Raw genomic sequence first — 23,838 nt, forward strand, 5'->3', positions numbered from 1 at the left:
ACAGGAGACATGATCCCCCAACCCCAGCTAGTCCAGGATAAACAGTAGAACCAAGAAGCAAAGAGTCCTGAACTGCAACAAGAAGCCCCAGGAACTTCTACAAAGGAGTATCTCTGTGTATATGTATTTATAGAATACGACCATATTATCACATACAATATATATTATATACACACGTACATATGGACTCATACACATAAGTGCACATACACACACGCACACACACAGAATGACAGAAAAGACTGGAATACACGCCCTAGGTATAAACGTGCTTGGCACTCGGGACATTCTCTAGAATATGTAACTTGGTCAAGCTCTCTGGGAAGGAGGTGGATGCTCACCAAACCTCCCCATCAAATCCTAGCAAAGGGAAGGAATGGAAAGAGATCTTGAGAAGGAGAATGGCATTGGGAAAGGGGGGAGGGAGGTTCCTTCCCCACTTACCTCGGGGCCCCTGGCAAATATCGATAGCCACAATTTGGTTTTAATAAGGCACAGTTCGATAGCAGGTGCTAGGAATTAAGAACACATTGCTGCTGGCCCTTTCTAGTGGCAATTTTACCACATCTATCTAGCCAAAGGGAAAGGCTGCCTTGCGTGCACGCGTGCGCCGGGAGACACAGAAAGAGGTTGGTCCATGGCTTCAGCGTAACTGATGGCAACCTATAGGCTCAGCGGTGTCCAGGATAGTTTAAGGAAGGCTGGCCAGCAGACAGGAGGCTCGTGGGACAGTTACTGACCCTCCATGGCCAGGAGGTTGTGGCTGGGGGGCACCATGCCCTCCCTCTCTGCAAACTCCAGGATTGCCTTGTAGCAGAAATAGTACTGCTCAGGGGTCTGGATGCTGAAGGCCCTCTGGGTCCTCATGCGGGACACTGTCTGGAACACATTAAGGGTGCCAAGCTCCTCCAGCTGTGCCAGGCAGATGTCCAGTGAGCAGAAGGTACCTGAAGGAAGGAAGGAAGTGGTCACACCTGATCTACCTCTCCTCTTTTCCTCCCTCTACCAAATAACCCAGGCAGGACTGGATGAATGAATTCAGTGGCAAGGTGCCTCATGGCAGGTGGCCAGTTGGCCTTAGGCCTGAGAAAACTCAAGGAGGAGTCACAGGGAGTGCTGAAGGCCAGAAAAATGAGAAGGCCTCTTGTCTCCCAGGGCATCTCTGAGGGTAATAGGATGAGTAGGTGGGAAGCAGGACTTCTACTTCAATCCCAGACACAGAGAATGACAGCACTCCCACACCTGCCCTGCTTCCACATCTGGGCCCCAATTTTCAGACTCTACAACCTCTCCACAGAGACCTAACATAAACCTATTCTTCCTGACTTTCTCCCAAAGGAACCTCTGAGCTAGAAGCCATCAGTCCCTGCAATCTTCATCCCCTTAAGGCAAAAGCTGCTAACTGGTTCCAGAATGGAGAGCATGGCCCAGGGTGGGGATGTCCCCGGGCAGGGGGGTGGGAAGAGAGCAACAGCCCAGATCAGCTCTCTGGGACACCCAGGCGACTGTGAAGGGATCAGAAGATAATCATGTTGATGGGATGTATAAAGCAGCAACCCCTAGAGGACCTGGCTCATGAACTACATTCTGGCCAGTACACCTAGCACCAGGGATACTAAAAGGACATTAAAGAGGAATTTTTTTCATGGCAATTCACCACCAATGGATCAAAGACTCACATTCTGGCAACTAAGAGCTTTGTTATTCCTCCCCCACCCTTAGCACCTTTGGATGCTCCAAGAGCTGCATCCAGTGTATTACCTGTCCGGCCAATGCCCGCACTGCAATGGACCACAATGGGTGGCTCAGGGCATTGCCCTTTGGTGCGTGCTCCCATGCTGCTGACGGCCAACCTCTGCTGGTTTCTGACGGCTCTCAAGAAATCAATGAGGGAAGCTGCCGAGGAAGGGACACCATAATCTGGCCAGCTCAGGAACTGAAAGTGGGTCACCTGGCGTTTCTGCCGTTCCTTGGACAGAAAAAGAAGCAAAAGTTAATGAGGTCATTGCTCTGTGCCCCTGACTACCTTTGGCTCTTCCAGATTCTTAGCCCTCTGGAGTTCCCACCATCAAGGTTGCTAACACTCTCAACTTTCTCCACAATTGCTTCTCTGCAAACCCAAAGGGAAGATTAACTGTCTGGAGAGGGCAGAATTCCTATATTAAATGATCCAGATTTCTTATGTTATAAAAAGTTTCATTCCTAAGTAATGCCACTATGTGCTGAGACAATATGGCTATTTTGGCTCTGAGTTGAATATCCTAATCCTGCTTCCAGAAGGATGGAAGCCACTTCTAAGCTCTCTGGAATCCTGCCTATTCCCTTTGAAAATTTTCTTTATAGTAAAGGTTTTCCCCCAGTTTCAAGAGAGTGAGAAAATAAAATTTACCTCTATGTTGTGAATTTCTAGTGTTGTTTTCTTATAATGGGTCATATTCTCCACGCCTAGATTGGTCACGGTGAGGAAGCCAAATCGGATCCGAGAGTCTTTCTCTAAAGGCCAGTATTGGCCACACTTTCTCCTGCCACCCTCCTCAAAGCTGAAGACACAGAGAGAAAAATAAGCCTCCATCCTTCTCCACAGCAGTAACCTTGCTCACCTGTGAACCTGCTGTACCCCTAGGCAGAAATGTCATCTCTTGCACTGCTTCTGTCTCTATTTATCCCCTTGCTTCTTGGCAGAAAAAGAAAACTTTCTTTCTAGACAACAGCTAAATTTTCCACATGTACCCATTAAGCAAACATTTACTGAGCACCAGTTACATCCATCTGGTCCCTTTCCTGATACCTCTTGGTACTCCGCACATACCACATATAAATACTGGATGGACAAAGAAAGACAGTAGAGAAAATATGGTGGGCCAGACTGAACTCTGCCCTGTACCTCGGTTACTGTTCATTTGTTCCCCAGTGAGAGCCCTTGGCTGATAGAGGACTGGGAAAGACATGGTTCCAGGGATGCCACAGAAGGTTTATGTAAAGGCCTAAAGTCCGCCCTCACTACTCTTCAGTGGCTCCAAAGTACCCCAAGGGGGCACTTCCTCTACTACCTCCTCTCCAAGTCAAAGGTGGCTTGTAACAGTGCCATGAGGAAGGGATCCAAGCAAACATTCTCATGAATTTTTTTCTCCTCATCCAAAATGGGTTATAATTATCATAATAATAATGATACTAATGAAATAGTAGTTCCTGAATTTTGGCAGATATGTACAACAAAATTTCAAAACTATTCCTTTCATCAAGAGCTTCCTGCAGACCTATTACGTTTTACATCTCCTTTTGCTAAGTTCTCCTCTAGGTGCAAATACAAACCAGAAGAAAACTGGTCCAAAGTAGCAGGGAAAGGAGAACTATGGGGAACTGGTAATTCCGAAGCCAGGAAGACAGCTGACCTTTATAAGTAGAAAGGAGGCTAGAAGTGGCCTGCCCCACATGTTTCCCAGTGCTTCCTCTAGTAAGTAGCTAAGGCCAGGACCTAAGGATAGGCTGTACCTCACACAAGGTCACCAGAGCCAAGGATTAAAGCTCTGACAAGTTAGATCTACCAATCTCCACCATACCCTGGCTCTGTTAGCCCTGGGTCAGCTGAGGAAAAAGCTAAGACATCTCAAACTCTTTGCCATGGCTTTCCTAACCCTTCCTGTTTCTAAGAGCTAAACTCCCCTCTATAATCACCCATGCTTGGGGGTTGAGGGGTAAGTAGAAAAGAAGGGCAATCGGTAGGAAAGGGATGAACTCACCGGGTGGTCATGACAATCACCAAGACTTTTTGCTCCCATACCATAAGCCAGAAATCTCGGTAGGTATTCTCCAAAGGGCCTACAATGGAAGAACAAAACAAGGAACATAACCCTGGCAAGCACTTCTTTCCTCCTCAGGCTCTTCTGTTTTTTCCCAGACACTAACTCCAAAGCACATATGCTGGCTCCCTGCCTTTTTGACTATATCCCTGCTATTCAGGGTGGGGCTTGGGCAAGCAGTACCAGCATCATATGGGAGAGTGTCAGAAATGCACACTCTGCATTTAAACAAAATTCCCAGATAAAGCTGTAGGTAGGCTACCATTTAAGAAGCACTGTTATATAGCCTCTTACAGCCTCATCGTCAGGGTCTCAGCTACCACATCCAACCTGACAGTGTCAACTGTGTACATGTCTCCAGCTGTTTTCACCCCATCTAAGTCTTATAATCACCAGCTGCCTACCTAACCATTCCCCTTCCATGTGCCATCATGGATATCCTCAGGCCCTGCACGTCTGCAATCCAGTGTCCTTCCAAGTTAGCTTTCTCACTATACTTTCTCAACTCTGTTAACAGTACTGCATTCTTAAATCATTCAGTTTCAAAAAGCTGGAAATTCCAACTCTGACTCACTCATTTCTTTCATCTCCCAGAAGTAGCAACTAAGTCCTAGATTATTTTTGCCTTTGGAATTTTTTGATTTTTATCTTTTTGTCTTCCTACCGAAATTCACTGTCACAAAGACTACATCATATTTTTTTCTAAGTTCCTATAATATTATTTTGGTTTACTTTTCTCAACAGGAATTTCTCTTCCAGTCTATTCTGGATATCTCTGCCAGTTTTGCTTCATCACAATATAGACACACATGCTCATTTCTGCCTTTATTCCTTTGTTCATGCTCTCTGTTTCACCTCTACAGCCACTGATGTTCTACCCATTTTTTCTTCCCCCTTCTAGTTTTTTTGAGATATAGTCAGTATGCAGCACTGTGTAAGTTTAAGGTATAGGAAGCATAATGATTTGACTTAAGTATATCATGACATGATTACCAAGGAAAGTTTATTGAACACCCATCATTTCATACAGATACAAAATTTAAAGAGAAAAAAAAAAAAACATTTTTTTCCTCATCATGAGAACTCAGGTTTTATTTTAACTTTTAGGTATAACACACAACCGTGTTAATTATATTTATCACACTCCACACTGCATCCCCAGTACTTACTCAGCCAATACTGAATTTGTACCTTCTGACTGTCTTCATCCAATCTCCCCCTCCCCCAACCCCTGCCCCTGTAACCACAAATATCTCTTTTCCTATGAGTTTGTTTGTTTTGAAGTATAATTGGCCTACAACACTATGTTAGCTTCCAGTGCACAAGATGCTGATTCAATATTCCTATACACTGCAAAATGATCACCATGCCACCCATTTTCAAGTGCTGCATGCATACACACTAAGTCGCTTCAGTCGTGTCTGACTCTGTGCGACCCTATGGACTGTAGCCCGCCAGGCTCCTCTGTCCATGGGATTCTCCAGGCAAGAATACTGGAGTGGGTTGCCATGTCCTTCTCCATTCAAGTACTGCCTCTTCCCTAAATCTTTCTTTTAACACCACATTCTTTGTAGGGCTCCCTCTCCTCTCAGTTCTCGATGGCACAGCTGGATCAAAACAGCTTAACCATTTGATGTACATGGTCTTACATCAGGCATTTTACTTTGTGAGAAGCAGTCATATCTCAGCCAAACATGGTGCTGAGGGCAAGGGCCATGTCATCAACTTATCCTTTTAGAGTTAGAACCTGTACAGGGCTGGGCACTCAGCAGGAACTTTGAAGGTGCTCGTGAGCCGATAACTCCCTTTCAATCAAGTGAGTAATGGCTCAGGATAATTCCTTATACTTTTCCAGTGCCTTTTCTGCCTTTGATTTCAGGGAAGCAGGGCAGTGCCACGGGTTGCTTTCGTCCTGGAAGTTTGCTAATTTCGCTGCCATTTTTGCTAAAGTCTTTTAGGAAGCACTAATATTTTATGATACTAGAATTGCCTCTATGCAGAAGGGGACACTGCCAGAAGCATGCGAAGTCTTGAAAACAAGCTAAATGTCTAACAAGAGAGGATGTTAAATTATGGCATACCCCAAATTTTAGCAGTCCATAAAGGTGATACTGTAAGATCTGTATTTTGCTATGGAAAGGTATTCCCAAGATAACCATCAAAAGAAAAAAGAAATAATGTACAGCAAATATCTGTTTTGTTAGGTATTTTATATGTCCACATCTGTTTGTATGCACAGAATGAGGTTTAGAAGGAGATGCTGCAAAATGCCAGCACTTTCTCCGAGTCTCAGGGTTATGAGTGATTTTCATCTTCCTTTTCCACAATGGACATGGCATTACTAAAGCATGCGTGCCAAGAAGATAATAAAAACACCCTTTCCCTACCTCTGACTCTTAGCCTTGTTCGCACCTCACCATTCTGCATCACAGTAGCTCTCATAGACTTTATTTTCCACATTCAAACCACTGGCAAAGCTAGTGTTGCCACACAGAGCACCTGACAATACCACTCAAGACTCAGGCTGGACAGAGAAGGGTCATAATTTCCTCAGAAGCATCAGAGAGAGATTTAGAAGGGCAAGTTATGCTTCCCCAGATTAGATTCTTTGACAGTAGACGTCTCTAAAGAAACAAAGTCAGCAGTTTATGCAGACGTGGGTGAAACAATCCACTAACCTGGCTTGACTGTTTGAATCAAGCAGACATGTGCTCAAATCCTGGCTCTGCCACTTACTAGCTGTGTGATCCAAGGTCACTTAACCTTTATGAGCTTCAGTTTGTTCATGGATTTATAAACCTTCCTTGCAGAGTCTCTATAATAATTAGATGGCAATTATATATCTAATATATTTAAAATAGATACTTTCATAAATAACAGAACTATTATGAATAAAAATCAGAATACAGAATATAGCCAAGAAGGTTAACCAGATAAATCAAACCAACCCATTTTCCAGTCCTAACCGTGCTGATGCCTTCTAAGTGATCAGTGCTTAACTCAAGAAATCTCTCTCATACTTCTGGATGAGTTTCCTCTCCCGGACAGGGCCTTCAGAGCCTGCCTAAAGGATCCAATTCCTGTATAACTAACAACTCTAGGAAGTGCATTTGCTGTCTAAACCAGAGAAAGGAGCACTCTGAGACCCCTAGAGCCAATCATTACCCTCCAGAAGCCCACCGATGCCACAGACATCCTCCTCAACAAAGATATCTCCTTACTCTCAGGCAGATCACATCCTATTCTATACCTGCCAAAAATCTTTCCTGATAGTTCTCTTATTTCTTCCTAAGGTCTTAAAGGATGCTTTCTGGAGGTAGTAGTCCCCTCTAAGGAAAAATAAGCCTGTGACCATCAGACCAATTAACAATGTACCAAAAATCCGAAGACCCTTTTCCTTTTTCTTCTCCCTCAATTTCTATTTTGAAAAATTTGAAACCTACAGAAAGTCAGGAAAAAAAAAAAAACCCACAGCACAATGTATGCATATGTTCTTTAGCTTGAAGGCTATCATTTTTAGCTATTATTTTACAAAGCCTTCTCTATATATACACAACACATATTTTCTTTTTTACTATTTAAAAATATGTTTCAGACATTATGACATTTCACTCCTAAATACCTGAACACGTATTTAGAAGAACATTCTCCATAGAACAATATCATTATCACACTGCAGCAATTACACATTAATACAATAATACTATCTAATACATAGTCTCCAACTGTGCCAATATTTTGTCCTTAAAAATTATTTTTCCAAATTGAGTTATGGATGACACACTGCCTTTGGTTATCAATGTGTCTTTAGTCTCCTTTAATCCCTCCCTCCACCCCGCCTCCCATGGCATTAACTTGAAAGAACCTAAGCCAGTTCTCCAGCATGTTCCACAATTTGGATTTCTCAGGTTTGTTTCTCATGATCCCACTGATTCACTTAAAAACTGGCAACATACAACAAAGGTTACATTGTATAGTTCTCATTGTATCAGAATAGGAGGCATATATCTGTTTCTCCATTATTGGTAATACTAAGTGTGATCACTTGGTTAAGGAGGTACCAGCCAGATCTCTTGCTGGCCATACTCCACAATGGTCAAAGGCCCTTAAATCCATATGATGGCCTTTCTTATCCTCCTATGTTATGATTTCTTACCACCCTCTTTGAAGGAAACCTGGTATTCTTGAAATGGCAGAGAACAAGTCAGAAGTAGTACTAGGGCCCACAAGAGCATTAATAGAAACTCCATCTGAAGTCCTCCTAGAGCCCAATACTTCACTGTCAGACTTAGAAAAGACTAACCATGTTAGAGGCTGCTGGTGTACTCTTTAATGGTACTGCTGCTGCTAAGTCACTTCAGCCGTGTCTGACTCTGTGTGACCCCATAGACGGAAGCCCACCAGGCTCCCCCATCCCTGGGATTCTCCAGGCAAGAACACTGGAGTGGGTTGCCATTTCCTTCTCCAATGTGTGAAAGTGAAAAGTGAAAGTGAAGTCACTCAGTCGTGTCCGACCCATAGCGACCCCATGGACTGCAGCCTACCAGGCTCCTCCATCCATGGGATTTTCTAGGCAAGAGTACTGGAGTGGCTTGCCATTGCCTTCTCCACTGTAATGGTACACAGACCAGCAAAAGTCTCTTAAGCCAGCAACACCCATTCACAGGCTGAATGCAATCTCTGGGAAGTCCACTGCCATTCCTTTATGTCCTACTCGACATAAAGACAATCTCACTAGCCAGTCAATTCTGATGTCCATTCCCCTGGGTCTGCAACACTAAGACTCAATCCAAAAACTTGTAGTAATGTTGTGTGTTCAAATCTCTAGTTTATCTCTATGCAGTGAGTTTCTAGGCACATTTGATAAAGAAACTCTATACCTCTCATCTGCCTTCTTCAAGAACCCTCAATCTTTATGAAAGACCAAGATCTAGAGAAGGGAAAGGCTACCAACTCCAGTATTCTTGCCTAGAGAATTCCATGGACTGTATAGTCCATGGGGTCGCAAAGAGTTGGACACGACTGAGCAACTTTCACTTTCACAAGATCTAAAGGCTGCAACATCACCTCAAGTTAACATTTCCTTTAAAAATTATGCTATCCCCTGGTACAAACAATCACAGGTAGATGATATAAAATCAATTTGTGAATGGCAGACTAACTTACCTTGTGTACCAATGTAAGCATTCTTCTGCTTGTAGCCATCCATGAAACTGGCATTGATGTAATCTGTCTAATGATAAAAAGGAAATATCATTGCAGTTGTGTGGAATACACCAACTGGGTATGAAAATGATGCACTAGGTAAATAAAATTCAAGGTATGGATTTTATCTTCTTGTCAGGCAGTGAAGAAGTGAAAGGGCTAATTCAAAACCTCACCTGCACAAATGTTACTGCAACAACTGGATATCCACATGTAGAAAAATCAAGCCTACCCTTTTCTCACATCATACACAAAAACCTAACTCCAGGGAATTCCTTGGCAGTCCAGCGGTTAGAACTGTGAGCTTTCACTGCCGTGGGCTTGGTTCAATCCTTGGTCAAGGAATTAAGGTTCTGCAGGCCACACAGAACAGCCAAAAAAAAAAAAAAACAAAACAAAAAACCTAACTCCAAATGGATTACAGACCTAATGTAAAAGCTAAAACTATAAAACTCTTAGAAGAAAACATAGTAATAAATGTTTGTGACCCTGGGTTAGGCAAAGCCTCCTTAGATATGACATCAAAAGCACAAGCAACAAAAGAAAAAAAACAGATAAATCGAACTACAGTAAAACAAAAAACATGTGTGCTTCAAAGGACACCATCAAGAAAGTGAAAAAACAACCCACAGAATGCACACATTTTATAAGGGATTTGTAGTTAGACTATATAAAGAATTCTCACAAATAAACAGTAAAAAGACAACTCAATTTTAAAATGGGCAACAAATCAGAATAGCCATTTCTTCAAGAGAATATACAAATGGACAATGTGTATCTGAAAAGTTGCTCAACATCATTAGTCATCAGAGAAATGCAAATCAAATCCACAATGAGATAACACTTCTCACCCACTAGAATGGCTACAGGTAAAAGATAATAACAAATACTGGCAAAGATGTGAAGAAACTGGAATCCTCATACATCACTAGTGGTAATATAAAATGGTGCAGTCACTTTAGAAAACAGTCTGACATTTCCTCAAAAGGTTAAATACAGAGCTACCATATGACCTGGCAGTTCTAATCCCTAGGGAAATGAAAACATAGATCTACATAAAAAAACTCATATACAAATATTCACAGCAGCATCATTCATAGTAGCCAAAAAATAGAAACAACTCAATTGTGTATCAGATAATGGAATGGATAAATAAAATGTGGTGTAGGGATTTCCCCGGTGGTACAGTGCTAAGAATTCACCTGCCAATGTAGGGGACCATGGGTTCGATGCCTGGTCTGAAAAGCTCCCACATGCCATGGGACAACTAAGCCCATGTGCCACAACTACTGAGCCCATGCTCCACAACAAGAGAAACCACTGCAATGAGAAGCCTGTGCACTGCAACTACAGAGTAGCCCCTGCTTGCTGAAACTAGAGAAAGTCTGAGCACAGCAACAAAGACCCAGCACAACCAAAAACAAACAAATGAATAAATAAATATTTTTAAAAATGTGTACACACACACACACACACACACACAATGGAATACTATTCAGCAATAAAAAAGAAATACTGATACATACTACAATATGAATGAACCTTGAAAACGTGCTAAGTGAGAGAAACCAGACATAAAGGGTCATATTTTGTATGATTCTATGTGAAATGCTCACAAAAGGCACAAAGAGTACACAAAGAGTAGATCTGCTTGGGGGAAATGGGGAGTGACTGCCAAGGTGAGTTTCTTTTTTAGGTGATGAAAATGTTCTAAAGTTGATTGTGGCAATAGTTGCACAACTCTGAGAACATATTAAAAACCAATGACTTGTACATTTTAAAAGAGTGAACCGTATGGTGTGTGTATTATATCTCAGTAAAGCCGCTATTAAAAAAAAAAAAAAGTCCCTTAGGAACACAGCACTGCAGCTCAGAACCAAACCCAGAAGGGAGGCAAGCCAAGCAACCTGAGCAGGAACATCCTGTCCATGTGGCGACACACAAAAGGCAAAGTGTGTGTCTGGAGAAGGAAGAAAGTTACACTTCACACCGAGGACCATCAACAGCATGGGCCAAACACCCAGGCTCTGTTACTGCCTAAATTAACACAAAGCAAAAGCCACACACCTTCAGAAGAATCTCAATGAAGAGCTCGTGATGCACTCTCTTCTGCGGGCCTTCTCCCATCTCCAATGTCCTCTATTTATGTCATTAGCCATCAGGGAAATTAAATAGGCTTAAATTTTTATTGTTTTTATTCTACCTCCTCACAAGATCTCTGTCAACACTATTTAGTCCAAGCTGATAAAAAAAGCCAAACGGATGCAGCTACAACCTCAAGTCACAACATAATTAGTTGAGAGTATCTAGCAGCTAGGATGGATGGATATTAGAGGACATGAAGGGTTACAGGGCAAAAGTAAAGATGTTTCAACAGGAAACTAGGGAAAACTCATACTCCACTCCAGTCTAGAGAGATCAAAACAACTCCCCATCAACCGCCACTGGTTCCAACACTTGGAGGACAGTCTGAACTGTCAGTACTCCCACAGCCACCCTCAGAAAACATCTCTGAGGAATTCCCTGGGTGGTCCAGTAATTAGGACCTAGGGCTTTCTTTGATGTGAGCCGGGTTCAATCCCTGATTAGGGAACTAAGATCATGCAAGCTGCATGGCTCAACCACAAAAAGAAAACATCTCCATTTCACGGTCAAACCCATGTTATTTGGATGCATGTCCATTAGATAGTCAGTCTACCAACTTATCCTCCCACTGCTTATTTAGTCAAGTTTCCTGCTCTTTTCTTCTCTCACAGCAACTGGTAGTGACCTCATACTATTAATACTAGTGCTCTACCCTGATTTGGACACTGTCACTAAACTAATGGAACATATGCAGTGGACCCAGCAAGCTAAAAGTCTCACTCACCCCAACCAGGCTTCTTAATCCAGGCCTCACCCACAGTCAGCAAAAGCCCATCCTCTGTTCTGCCTGGCACACTCAGGTGGGACCCTAAAGGGCCCATGTGAGAAGGCATAGAAAAGTACAAATGATTTAGCTGGTACATGTCAATTGACACTATTGTGTAAGTAATACATAAGCTATCACTCTTGGAGTTACCTTCATGCTTTGAAAAGAAATGGCACTTCTTTAAAGGAGACTTATTTCTTTATAACTAAGGATACCAGTTTTTAGCATCCTTGTCTCCGAGAGCACTGGGAATTAAAACCAGCAATTTCAGAAGAATCGTTAGATATTAAAAACTGAAAATGACCTCAGAGATAAAGTGCAGACTTGGGGGAAAACTGAAACAGCAGGAAGAACCAAAGCAGCACACACATTGTGTTATGGGCCAGGTTCAATAGAAACATAATTCCAGGTATATATAAATCTGCTAAACAATTCACTAACAAACCTGAATCCTCCACTTACTGTGGAAAAAAGCCTCTGCCAATATTTGTAGTATGGAGAGGGAGTATTAACTCAAGTGATGATCTTCAGATTAATTACACAATGACTGGAATAGTCTCCTGGTACACTGGGGTTCACTCATTCACTCACAAATAATTCACTGAATGTCTGATACATGACAGGCACTGTTCAAGGTCTTGGAGACAGAGCAGTCAATAAGACAGAAACATTCAAATACATTCAGACAGATACATCTCTGACTCTAGAGCCTCAATTCAACTAAGACAAAACTCAGTAATACTGATGAAGTTGCCTTCAATCAGGCAGACTCTCAGCTAATACCACTGCAGGAAAACCCTCTGTAAGGATCCTAGACAGGGTTAAGAATTCAGTTTATGAATTGAAACAGTAGGGTCAAGGAGATTAAAACCATGATCCCACGGTCCTGACGCATATATCATATATGCCCAAATATAAGGCAATGATTTTCCTAAGAATTATCCTCCAGAAAAAAGAGGAGGTATATAACAAGTCCTTATACTGTGTGTTATATTAAGGGACACTATTTAAACTCTTTTACTGTGAACAGGAACCTCAATCAATGCTGTTTTTTGATATGTATAGAGGTCACCAGACAGAACTGTTATATCAGAAGGAAAAAAGAAGAAATATAACACCTATTTAATTGCTGACTTCAAAATTCTAAGTTTTGGATGTCGCTGTAATCAAGTCATACTAAAGAAGACTTTAAAAAGAAGTAAATGATTATGCTATAGAGGATTCATGAGATACAGGATGAAAGAAAAGAAAAAATTGTGCTAATGTTACAGATTTTTGCTGATTTAGGATAAATTTTCCAGTGACAATACACTTAAAAAAGGAAATAAAAGATGTGTTCTGGAAAACTGTGTTAGATTGACTCAAAAAGTAGCTCAGATAAGGACAAAAAGAAATGGATGTTAAAGATGTATGTGAAGAGTCTGAATAACATTTTCACTAAATATCCCTACTAAATATATGTGATTTTTAATATGTACAGATATGACTGAATCAATACTAAATAATATAGGCATTTGACCAATTCATCTCTTTTGTGCTTAGTCGCTCAGTCATGTCCAATTCTTTGCGACCCCATGAACTATAGCCCACCAGGCTCCTCTGTCCATGGGGATTCTCCAGGCAACAATACTGAAGTGGATTGCCATGCCCTCCAACAGGGGATCTTTCCAACCCAGGGATCGAACACAGGTCTCCCACATTGTAAGCAGATTCTTTATCATATGAGCCACCAGGGAAGCCCATTCATACACTAGTTGTCTAAAATTTTTGTCAGATCTTCTAGATGGAAAAATCAGAGGTCACGTATAATGAGTCCCCTGGTATTGATGCAATATATACCCTCACACCAGTAAGGTAGATGATATGTCTATGACTTTATAACTAAAGAGTAAAAGGAGAAATAATTTATTGAATATCTACAGTAATATACCAGACTTTGGGCCATCAGCATGTACATAAAGTATTTCATTTAATTTCCACTTAGTACTGTGAGATGGGCATAAAAGGACTTTCATATGGTAACAGACTAGAATGTAGTCTAAAACTCAAACCTTCTCTCTCTGGCTTAGAGTTCATGTTCTTTCTACTACAGTATTAGTAAGCTTCACTTTGGAAGAGGCTTACATTTCCCCCAGTGCTCCTGAAAGACATTTATCTTTCTACCTGAGTGTGGCCGCTTCGTTTCGTCAGCTTCACTCTAGTTTGGTCCAGGCAGGGTACATCCCCATAGCGGTTCTTCTCGAGGTTTCCTGGAGACCTGAAAGAGATGAAACAAACTGAAATAAAGAAACAACTACGAGCTGAAAATGGATGACAACGGGAGCGTAACTGAGGGTAAGACAGGAGACTGCTATTTGTCATTCATTACTATTTTCTTTGGTATTATTTGATTCTGAAAAAGTCATCTGCATATATATTGATTAAAAGCAAAAAAAAAATTCACAAAGACCACCCACATAAAGTAATACTCTATATTATTTATGGGTATGAATGTATATGGAAGGGTATAAACATAACGATCTGGACCACATTCATACTAGTGACTGCTTCTGAAGAGTGAGAATTGATGGTGATGATTAGAAGGGATTTCAACTTTACCATTAATTCTTCCTTTTATATAAAAAGATGAAGCAAATACAACAAAATACTAAAAACTGCCAGTTATTAATTCTTGGTGGTAAGAAATAGTTGTTAGTCATGTTATACTCTTAGAGGAATCTTCCCACACAAATAAACCCAGCTGATATTTTACAAAGTTCCAAGAACAATTCAACAGAAGAAGGAATTCTTTCCGACCAATGGTGCTGGAGTGATTAGATATCTATAGGGAAAAAAATCTGAACACCAAACTAAACCTTACACAAAAAATTAATTCAAAATGGATCACAGATTTAAATTAAATGTAAAACTTAAACCATAAAAATTTCAGGGAAAAAAGTAGAAAAATCTTTGGATTCTAAGGCAAAGCAACGTGTTCTTAGGCTCAACATCAAGAGTATGATCCACAGAGGAAAAAATGATTAAAGGAACTTCATCAAAATAAACTTTTGCTTCACAAGAGAACCAGAAAAGAAAAAAAGAGAGAAAAAGACTGGGAGAAAATATTTTCAAACTGTGCATCCAACAAAGAACCAGTACCTAGAACATAAAGAACTCTCAAGTCTCAACAGTTTAAAAAAAAAATCCAAATAGAAAATGGGCAAAAGACATTTTTACAAAGAGGATATACAGACGGCAAATAAGTACATGAAAAGATGTTCAATAACATTAGCTAGTGGAAAAATGTAAATTAAGGCCACAATTTTAATTTTAACTTAGGGGTATCATTACATACCTATCAGAACAGCTAAAATGAAAAAAAAAAAAAAGTGACAACACTGAACACTGGTGCAGATGCAAAGAAAATGGACCATTCTGGGACTTCCCTGGTAGTCCAGTGGCTAAGACTCCATGCTCCCAATGCAGGTGGCCCGGGTTTGGTCCGTGGTCAGGGAACTGAAGACCACATGCTGCAACTAAGAATCCCATATGCCACAATGAAGGTCAGAGACCCAGCAGAGTCAAATAAAGAAATAATACATATTTTAAAAAAATAAACAGCCCATTCATATATTGTTGGGGGGAATGCAGAAGAATATAGCCACTCTGGAAAACAGCTGGCTAGGTTTTCATAAAACTAAACACTCAGTTAACATATAACCTAGCAATTCCACCCTTAGCCATTTATCCCAGAGAAATAGAAACTTATTTTTACACAAAACCTAGACATGAATGTTCACAGCAGCTTTACTCATAATAGCTAGAAACTGGAAACAACCCAGATGTCCTTCAACAGGTAAGTGGTTAATTGGTTAACAGTTTACCCTGTGGTTCATTCATATCATGGAATATTATTCAGCAATAAAAAGGAACAAACTTGATACAAATAACAACTTGGGTGAAACTCCAGAGAATTATACTGAATGAAAAAAGGCAATCCCAAAAGCCTATATACAGGACGATTCCATCTATATGATAACATTCTTGAAATGACAAAATTACAGTAATGGAAAACTGATTAGTAGTTACAGGGGTTAGGGATGGGGAGGGACAGAATGGAGAGGTATGTGGTTATGGAATTCTGTATCTTGACTGTGGTTTTGTATACACAAACCTACCTGAGTGATAAAAATTGCAAAGAACTAAATACACAAACACACAAACAAAAACTGGGGAAATGTGAATAAGATTGGTGGACCTGCAATGTGGGAGACCTGGGTTCAATCCCTGGGTTGGGATCTCCTGGAGAAGGGAAAGGCTACCCACTCCAGTATTCTGGCCTGGAGAATTCCACAAACTGTACAGTCCATGGGGTCACAAAGAGTCAGACACGACTGAGCAACTTTCACTTACTTACTTATCAATATCCCAGTTGTGATACTATACAAAGCTTCTGGAAGATGTTACCATGGGATAGTTGTGGAAAGGGTATACTTGATCTTTGAATCTACAATTTTCTCATAATAAAAATTAAATTATTTATTAAAAAAATCCTTTGAAAGAATTATGTAGAGGGGAAAAAAGGTAAAGTCTCACAGTCCATGGGCATCCTGGACTGCAATGAATACTCTGATACCAACTTCTTAAACTAGAATTCCAAGGAAAACAATTTGTTCTGTGTAAGTAGTTCTACTGGAACTGGGTGTAAGACACAGGCCTGAAGATGTTGAGGATTCTGGTTTCTAGCTCCTGAAGTAGGATGTTTTCATTCATTCAATAAATAAAGAGGCAAGATTGGTAATCCTTCCGTAAGATTGGGATATATTCTCTGATTATAACATGATAGCTGACTTGGATGATGCAAAGTGGACAATCCAAACATACTTTTTTAATGTGGTGAAGGGGAACCAGGGTAGAAATGACACTTTAAGGCCCCCTCAGCAGAAGCACCAGAGCAGGGTCAGGAATTCCCGAACAAGGGTGAGCCTCTGCCCTGGCTGGGAAAAGGACTGGACACATACGGGGTTTAGAACTGGTAGGGAAGAACACTCTCCCCACATGACACATGCTCTGCTTTCTCTCTCTCTCTCTCCCTTATTTTTCTTTGCATTCTGGTTTTGCTAATTGATTTTTTTCTCAACTGCTTCTTCTCTCTCACCTTCCTTATCTGTTTCCTAACTCGTCGTTTTTCTCTTTCTTTTTCCCTCTCTCTTTCCTCACTCTCTGCATACCTTTTTTACAGCATACTGACTAAGCTGGAGAGGAATGACAAGGGGAGAGAGGTACTCACAGATTCGTAAAACATTTAAGCTATAAAATAATCAGTGGATATCAGCGAGTCTAACATAAAATATTAAAAACAGGAAAACAGGTATAAAGTAGGGAAATGACTTGGGTAAGTCACAGAGGATATTTTTGGCTAAGCTGGAACTTGAGCCTGAGACCCACTGGAGACAGCTTCCTTAATTTTCAACAAACAGATCTCAAAACTTGGAGGAAAAGAAGTTTTTGCTGCAGCCAATGAAAACATGTTAAGATTAATGACAGCAGCAGTAAGAGAAATGATCTGTGCTCTACTGCCAACAATAGTTATCAAGTAGTTACAAACCAGTTATAGAATTTAGGTAGAAGGAAAATCCCACAGGCTAAATTCCTAAGAGGCAACTCTTCTCTCTTACTGACTGTGGGTTATTTTAAATGGACCAGTACTCCTCAGAAAGTAATGTAACACTATAATCGCCCAAAAGCAAGGACCAGAGATCACGCTTAGAACAAGAATCAATAGCTTACCTTTTGGGCCTCTACTTTTTTTTTTTTCCCTAAAAACACTTGCATATCAGGAAAACATCAAAAAATGCATCCTTTAGTACACAGTTTCTCCAATGTTACCAAAAACCTTCAGAAACTTCACAGTATATACTGCTGGCAACAAGCACCAACAGGTGCCTCTTTCTGGATGAGAGAAATCATGATCTAAGTGAAAGTGGTGCCTCTTTCTGGATGAGAGAAATCACGATCTAAGTGAAAGTGGTGCTCCTTAACCTCAGGAAGAGCCTCTCTTAAGGATGTGAGGTGTGGAAGGTGTACCAATGAGTGTCACAAGCATCATGGAAAGTGATCGCTGGCCCAAACCTTCCCTACTTACATGGAACAGTGGAAAGTACCAACTGGGTTCTCACGACGGATGTCTTCATACTCCTCGTATATCCCCCGCTTCTGCCTGGTGCTAACATAGTCCATCAACTCCTGGATGGTCATGGCTTGGGGGTCTGGGACATGCACTGAGTCCCAGTCTAAGGCCGGAGGGAGGGAGAACAGGATGATCTCATCGAAGGGATCTGGGTGGCCATTCATCTGGGATAGAAACTGGAAATTCCAAGTGGTGAGGTCAATTTTGACATATCCACCCAGGTTTTCCGGGAGGCACTCTCTGGGCAGGTGCTGGGTAACCTCAGACGTCTTCAGTATCTGAATCTGGAAAGTAAGAGAGAACCACGTGAGTCTGTGGGGAGGGAGGGGCATACAGACAGTGAAGTAAAGAACCAAAGTACTTCAGAGAATGAGATGAGACTGGCCTGAAACACCTGGCATACTTAGAAAACACGTAAATGCAATTTCATCTGCTTAACATTGAAATCCTAGGAATCTCCCAGGAAAGGTTTGATTTTCCACAATGTATATCAAATTCATTCCTAGAATTAGGGGCCCTGTTATAAACATAAAGGTAGGTATAGAGAACCAAGGCTTTATACTATATACAAGGCTTTCCAGTTCCATCTCACGTGGGTCCTGGCCTTTTTGACTACAAAGAATGCATAGAAAGTGGTTGTTTTTGTCAACCCCAACTAAGGTAACCAATTCTAAGTTTGTTAGCTTGTCCTTTACTCACAGCTTGGTATGGATGTTCTCAAAAATAGATTTCTAAATGAAAGCAAGACAAGACCAGCCTCCCAGAGGCAGAGAAGCCCAGGAAAAATGCTAGAGAAGTAACTATAATACTCAATTCCTCTCTTTGCTGCCATAGTGGACATAGCCATATTGGACCAAATTAGCCTAGTTGGTTCTTTTTGAAATCTGTATGGAATGGGATGTTTGCCTTGCTTGCTGCTGCTTCTTCCTGGAATGCCGTCTTTTTCTCTATGGCCTCTTCAAGGACCAGCTTATAGCTCACCTCTTTTGTGAAGTTTTCCCTGACTGTCTCAGGCAATATTCTCCTCCGTGTTCCCGCAGAGCCACAGTCCTCTAAACATGTCTTGTCCCCTTTCACAACCATGAGTTCCACAGGAGTAAGAGCTATGTCACTCAAGTTTTAATTCCCAGGGCTCAGAACCTGGACTGTAAAGGTGTTCAATATATTTTGAGCTTATACATGCATGTATATACACTTGTATAAAATTCAGGTGTTAAGAACTTGCCCAAGGAGTCCTCTCAAAGAGTCACCTGGTAGAGTATCTCTCCTACTCTGGGGTCATTAAGTCCCTAAGCTACAAAACCAAATGTCTTTAGTTTTTTTCCCTCCAACCCAAGTTGCCTCAGCTACAAAGATCTGTATTGTTAGTATTCATATAAGCTCATATATTAAAAAAAAATCCTCTGATAATATTTTACATTATTATCTTATTCTAGTATATCAATGTTTCCTATACCCTTTCTTTTAAGGGTGAGAAATGAATGAGTAAATGACTAAAACCATCATCTTTCTGTCATGGAATATTCAGGGAATGATAATAGAATTAAGATGATGTTAGACAACACTTTTGAAGTTAGGAAGCAACAACCTGTTTTAAGACAAAATGCCAGGAGTAAAAAGAGTCTGAGATTCTCCTTTACCACCCTGGTGGTCAAAGGAACTGAGTGATACTTCCATTAGAACAAAAGCAAATACCAGCTCAATTGATGTAATTATATTAGAAGCTGTACAAATCTAAATTTGGGAAGTGGTAGCTATCTCTAAGTTACTCATGGGACACATTTCTTCGATACTAGCTGCATGCAAGGTACTATATAGAAGGGAAGTGCCCAAATTATGTCCAGGTCCAAACTTCAAGGAACTTGCAGTACAGTCAAAAAGGCAGCTTGTACTGAGCTGAGTAAAGAATAAAGCAGAAAATGTAAGTGAGCACACTAACAGAAGCAGGAATAGAGACAAGCCAGGAAGGCTTTAGAAGGTAGAGAATTAATTGGCAAGTTTCAACACAGAGATGGAACTGTATCTATCCCACCTCCAAATAATAAAGTTAGCTTGACTTACCCTCTCCCGAACTTTATCCTTCAGAAGGAGGCTGATGATGGAATAGGGCACTCGGAACCATATGGGTGCTCCCACAATCAGCACTTTCTTCAAACGAGCTGGAAAAGCTCCCTGTGGAGAATACATGTGTGTATCAGTCACTCAGTTGTGTCTGACTCTTTGTGACCCTATGGACTGCAGCCTGCCAGGCTCCTCTGTCCATAGAATTCTCTCAGCAAAAATACTGGAGTGCGTTGTCATTCCCTTCTCCAGGGGATCTTCCAGACCCAGGGATCAAACCCGGGTCTCCTGCATTGCAGCCAGATTCTTTACCATCTGAGCCACCAGGGAAGCCCTGTGGAGAACACATACAAGGATTTAAATACGACAGTTAGGGCACTTCAATAGTGCCTTATTTTTCTTTGCATTCTGGTTTTGCTAATTGATTTTTTTCTCAACTGCTTCTTCTCTCTCACCTTCCTTATCTGTTTCCTAACTCGTCGTTTTTCTCTTTCTTTTTCCCACCTTTGATTGTTTAAATCCAAAATTTAGGTTTTCTGCTCTTTTCACCATTCTTACCCAGCAGGGGGAGTTTACAGCCTAATTCAGATTTCACTTAGTGACTAGAGAAAAAGTAGGTTAAAAAGAAAGAAATGAAAGCAACCTAAAAGTCCATCAACAGAGGAATGGATAAAGATGTGGTACATATATACAATGGAATATTACTCGGCCATTAAAAAGAACAAAATAATGCTATTTGCAGCAACATGGATGGACCAAGAGATTCTCATACTGAGTGAAGTCAGACACAAAGACAAATATATCACTTATATGTGGAATCTTAAAAAGAAAAAAAGGGTACAAATGAACTTATTCACAAAACAGAAGTACAGCCGTGGATACAGAAAACAAACTTACGGTTACTAGGGGATAAGGGTGGGGGAGGGATAAATTGGGAGATTGGGATTGACATAAACACAATACTATATATAAAACATGTAACTGATTCACTTTGCTGTACACCTGAAACTAACACAGCATTATAAATCAACTACAGTTCAATAAAGTTTAAAAAAAGAAATTAAAAGCTGATATACCGTTCAAAGTAATCACATTATGGAGACACAGATGGGGGCAAAAGTTCAGCCTGGGACACCTAAGAATTATAGGTGAGTATGCTGGAATCCACACATTGAAATGCATGGGCTTTGAGTTATTTGATCTGGATCCATTTAACACCTGAGAACGACTTCAGAACTTTTGGTTACATTAGTAAGATATACCCTAAAGATTCTCAAGTCTCCCTGCAGATCTGAAAGAGGAATCTCAAAGGAAAGAGATGAATATCTCCTTACCTTTTTTTTCTGTGATTATATTCCCCTGATCACGTGCATTCTCTATGATTTTTATTGTCAGTACAAAACACATTTTCAAACAAACTCTTATTGGTGAAACAAAATAAAAAAGTAATAATATTATGTTCTTCTCAATATAAACTTTATAGATCAAAACTACTCTGAGTTTTCTTATCAGCATACATGTATGCATCCTTATGTGCTAATTATTAAAACTTTAAGGAACAATTAGATCACACATAAAATGAACATGAAACATTTCTCACAATCTTTCCTTTATATTGATATCTGTGTGTTTATAATTATTTTCCACTCATCTCTTCATCTATTTATACATTCATTCATTCAATCAATCAATATGATCTCTTGGGCATGAGGACAACTGAGGTCTAAAAGAAAGGAGACACCCTGATCTGCACAAGGCGTAAGAATTCAAAATTATTTCTTTTTAAGCCACAGCTCTTTGTTTCATTTAGTTTCTCAACATTCCAGGCCTGCTCATAGACAGGGATAATGAGTGATACTGTCCTTCTACTCAGAAGAAATTATTCCCAGCTATATAATAGTATTTTTAAGTACTGTAATGGCATTTTAAAATATGAAAGATAAATAGGAGAAAGTCAGCCACCCTATAAATAATAATCACCTTAAAATATAATGGTAAAAAGCCTCTGGTTTATAATAGTATTTGTACACAAAAGCACCATCTCTCTCCCTGTATGATACTGGTCTTACAAAAAAGATGATTTATCCCTGGAGTTTACTATGTTTATACATATATCATGTACATTTTTTAGCCTAAGAATATACATCATAAGAAACATGTAAGACACATAGTTTTTAAATTTTATTGAAAGACATAACAAAAGACTTTAAAAACTCCATAAAACAAAAGCATTCCTGGACAGGTAAAGATGAGGCTGTAAAGTCAATTCTCCTTAAATTAATTCATTATATCCAAATTAAATCCCAAAGTGTCTTATCTACCAGAACTTGACTGGATGACTCTAATGTTCATCTAATCAAAAGATGATGATTTTTTAAAAGCATTTTCTCAACAGACTTATAATTTTGAAAAAGTGATTACCTCTGTGGAATGGCACTGGGCTGTGTGAAGGAGGGGTTAGAGACTTTTCCCTGAATTACCTTGTTTGTTTTTATAATTTAAAAAAAGGTATAAAGTTTTTTTAGTATGTATGTTATATACCAGTAAAAATTTAAATAAAAGCATACAAAAGTGCATGTAAAAGAATAAAAGTGTAAAAATAGTCAAAACCATTTTTAGAAATAAAAGAATACAGGGAAGGTTATCCTATAAAATGTTAAACTTCATTATAAGGCTACAATAAATTTAAAAAGTGAATATGTTGGTCTGGATGCCTAGATCAATAGAACAGGTAGTCTAGAAATAGACACACTTACCATATGGAAATTTAGTACAAGATAAAGGTGTTACCTGAAGTAAGTAGGGGAAAAACTGTATTAGTTAACAAATGTCACCAAGACAGCTATTTGAAAACAAATTATTTTGTCCATAATATTATGTACTATGTAATACAGTATATTAAAACTATAATGAAAAATTGAGAAAACACAGTACCATGACAAGACACCATCATATTGAGCAAATTATAAACTGCAAAAATGCTGGTAACACATACTTAATATTCCTAATAACAAATCTTGCAAATCAATGAGACAAACACTTCAAGAGAAAAATGGGTAAAATATATAAGCAGAAAAAGTTTTTTAAAGAAATACTGATGTTAAATGTGAAAATAAGTTAAAGTTCATCAGTAATAAAAAAACATACCAAATAAAGACATGAATATGATTAAAATCCAAATAATAAATGATGATGAGAATCTAGCAAACAAGGATGTTGATGGGAGTAGAAATCTGAACTAAGTTTTTAGAGGACTATTTGGCAATATTTACCAAATTTTAAAAGTGCCTACATTTTGACCATGAATATCTGCTTACAGAAATTTATCCTGAGGAAATAACTGACCAAATATACAAAAATAAATGTAAAACGATGTTCACTGAGGCCTTTATAACAACACAAAAAAATAGAATAAACTTCATTTTTTCTGCTTGGTGTATCAACAACAGGAACACTTTTTGCAAGGGACTTCTCTGGTGTTCCCAGTGGTTAAGAATCTGCCTGACAATGCAAGTGGTGCTGCTAAGTCACTTCAGGCATGTCTGACTTTTTGCAACCCCATGGACTGTAGTCCACCAGGCTCCTCTATCCATGAGATTCTCCAAGCAAGAATACTGGAGTGGGTTGCTATGCCCTCATCCAGGGGATCTTTCCAACGTACGAATCGAACTGATGTCTCATTATGTCTCCTG

At 39.9% G+C, this 23,838-nt stretch overlaps 1 protein-coding gene across 1 annotated transcript in view; it reads right to left on the reverse strand.

The window, feature by feature from the left end:
- Positions 1-466: 466 nt before the first annotated feature.
- PTPN9 (protein tyrosine phosphatase non-receptor type 9) overlaps positions 467-23,838 on the reverse strand; it is a 74,040-nt gene continuing 50,668 nt past the window's right edge. The window contains exons 6-13 of the mRNA XM_055418112.2: positions 20,147-20,257; positions 18,041-18,369; positions 14,080-14,173; positions 8,967-9,033; positions 3,741-3,819; positions 2,390-2,540; positions 1,762-1,969; positions 467-947 (exon numbers count right to left, since the gene is read on the reverse strand). Of these exons, the coding sequence (XP_055274087.1) occupies positions 733-947; positions 1,762-1,969; positions 2,390-2,540; positions 3,741-3,819; positions 8,967-9,033; positions 14,080-14,173; positions 18,041-18,369; positions 20,147-20,257 (1,254 nt within the window). The 3' untranslated portion in view covers positions 467-732. The remainder of the gene's footprint in view (positions 948-1,761; positions 1,970-2,389; positions 2,541-3,740; positions 3,820-8,966; positions 9,034-14,079; positions 14,174-18,040; positions 18,370-20,146; positions 20,258-23,838) is intronic.

This window comes from Moschus berezovskii, chromosome 21 (assembly GCF_049115385.1).
Source record: "Moschus berezovskii isolate FMDL1 chromosome 21, NW_MosBer_1.0, whole genome shotgun sequence".
Lineage (NCBI taxonomy): Eukaryota > Metazoa > Chordata > Mammalia > Artiodactyla > Moschidae > Moschus > Moschus berezovskii.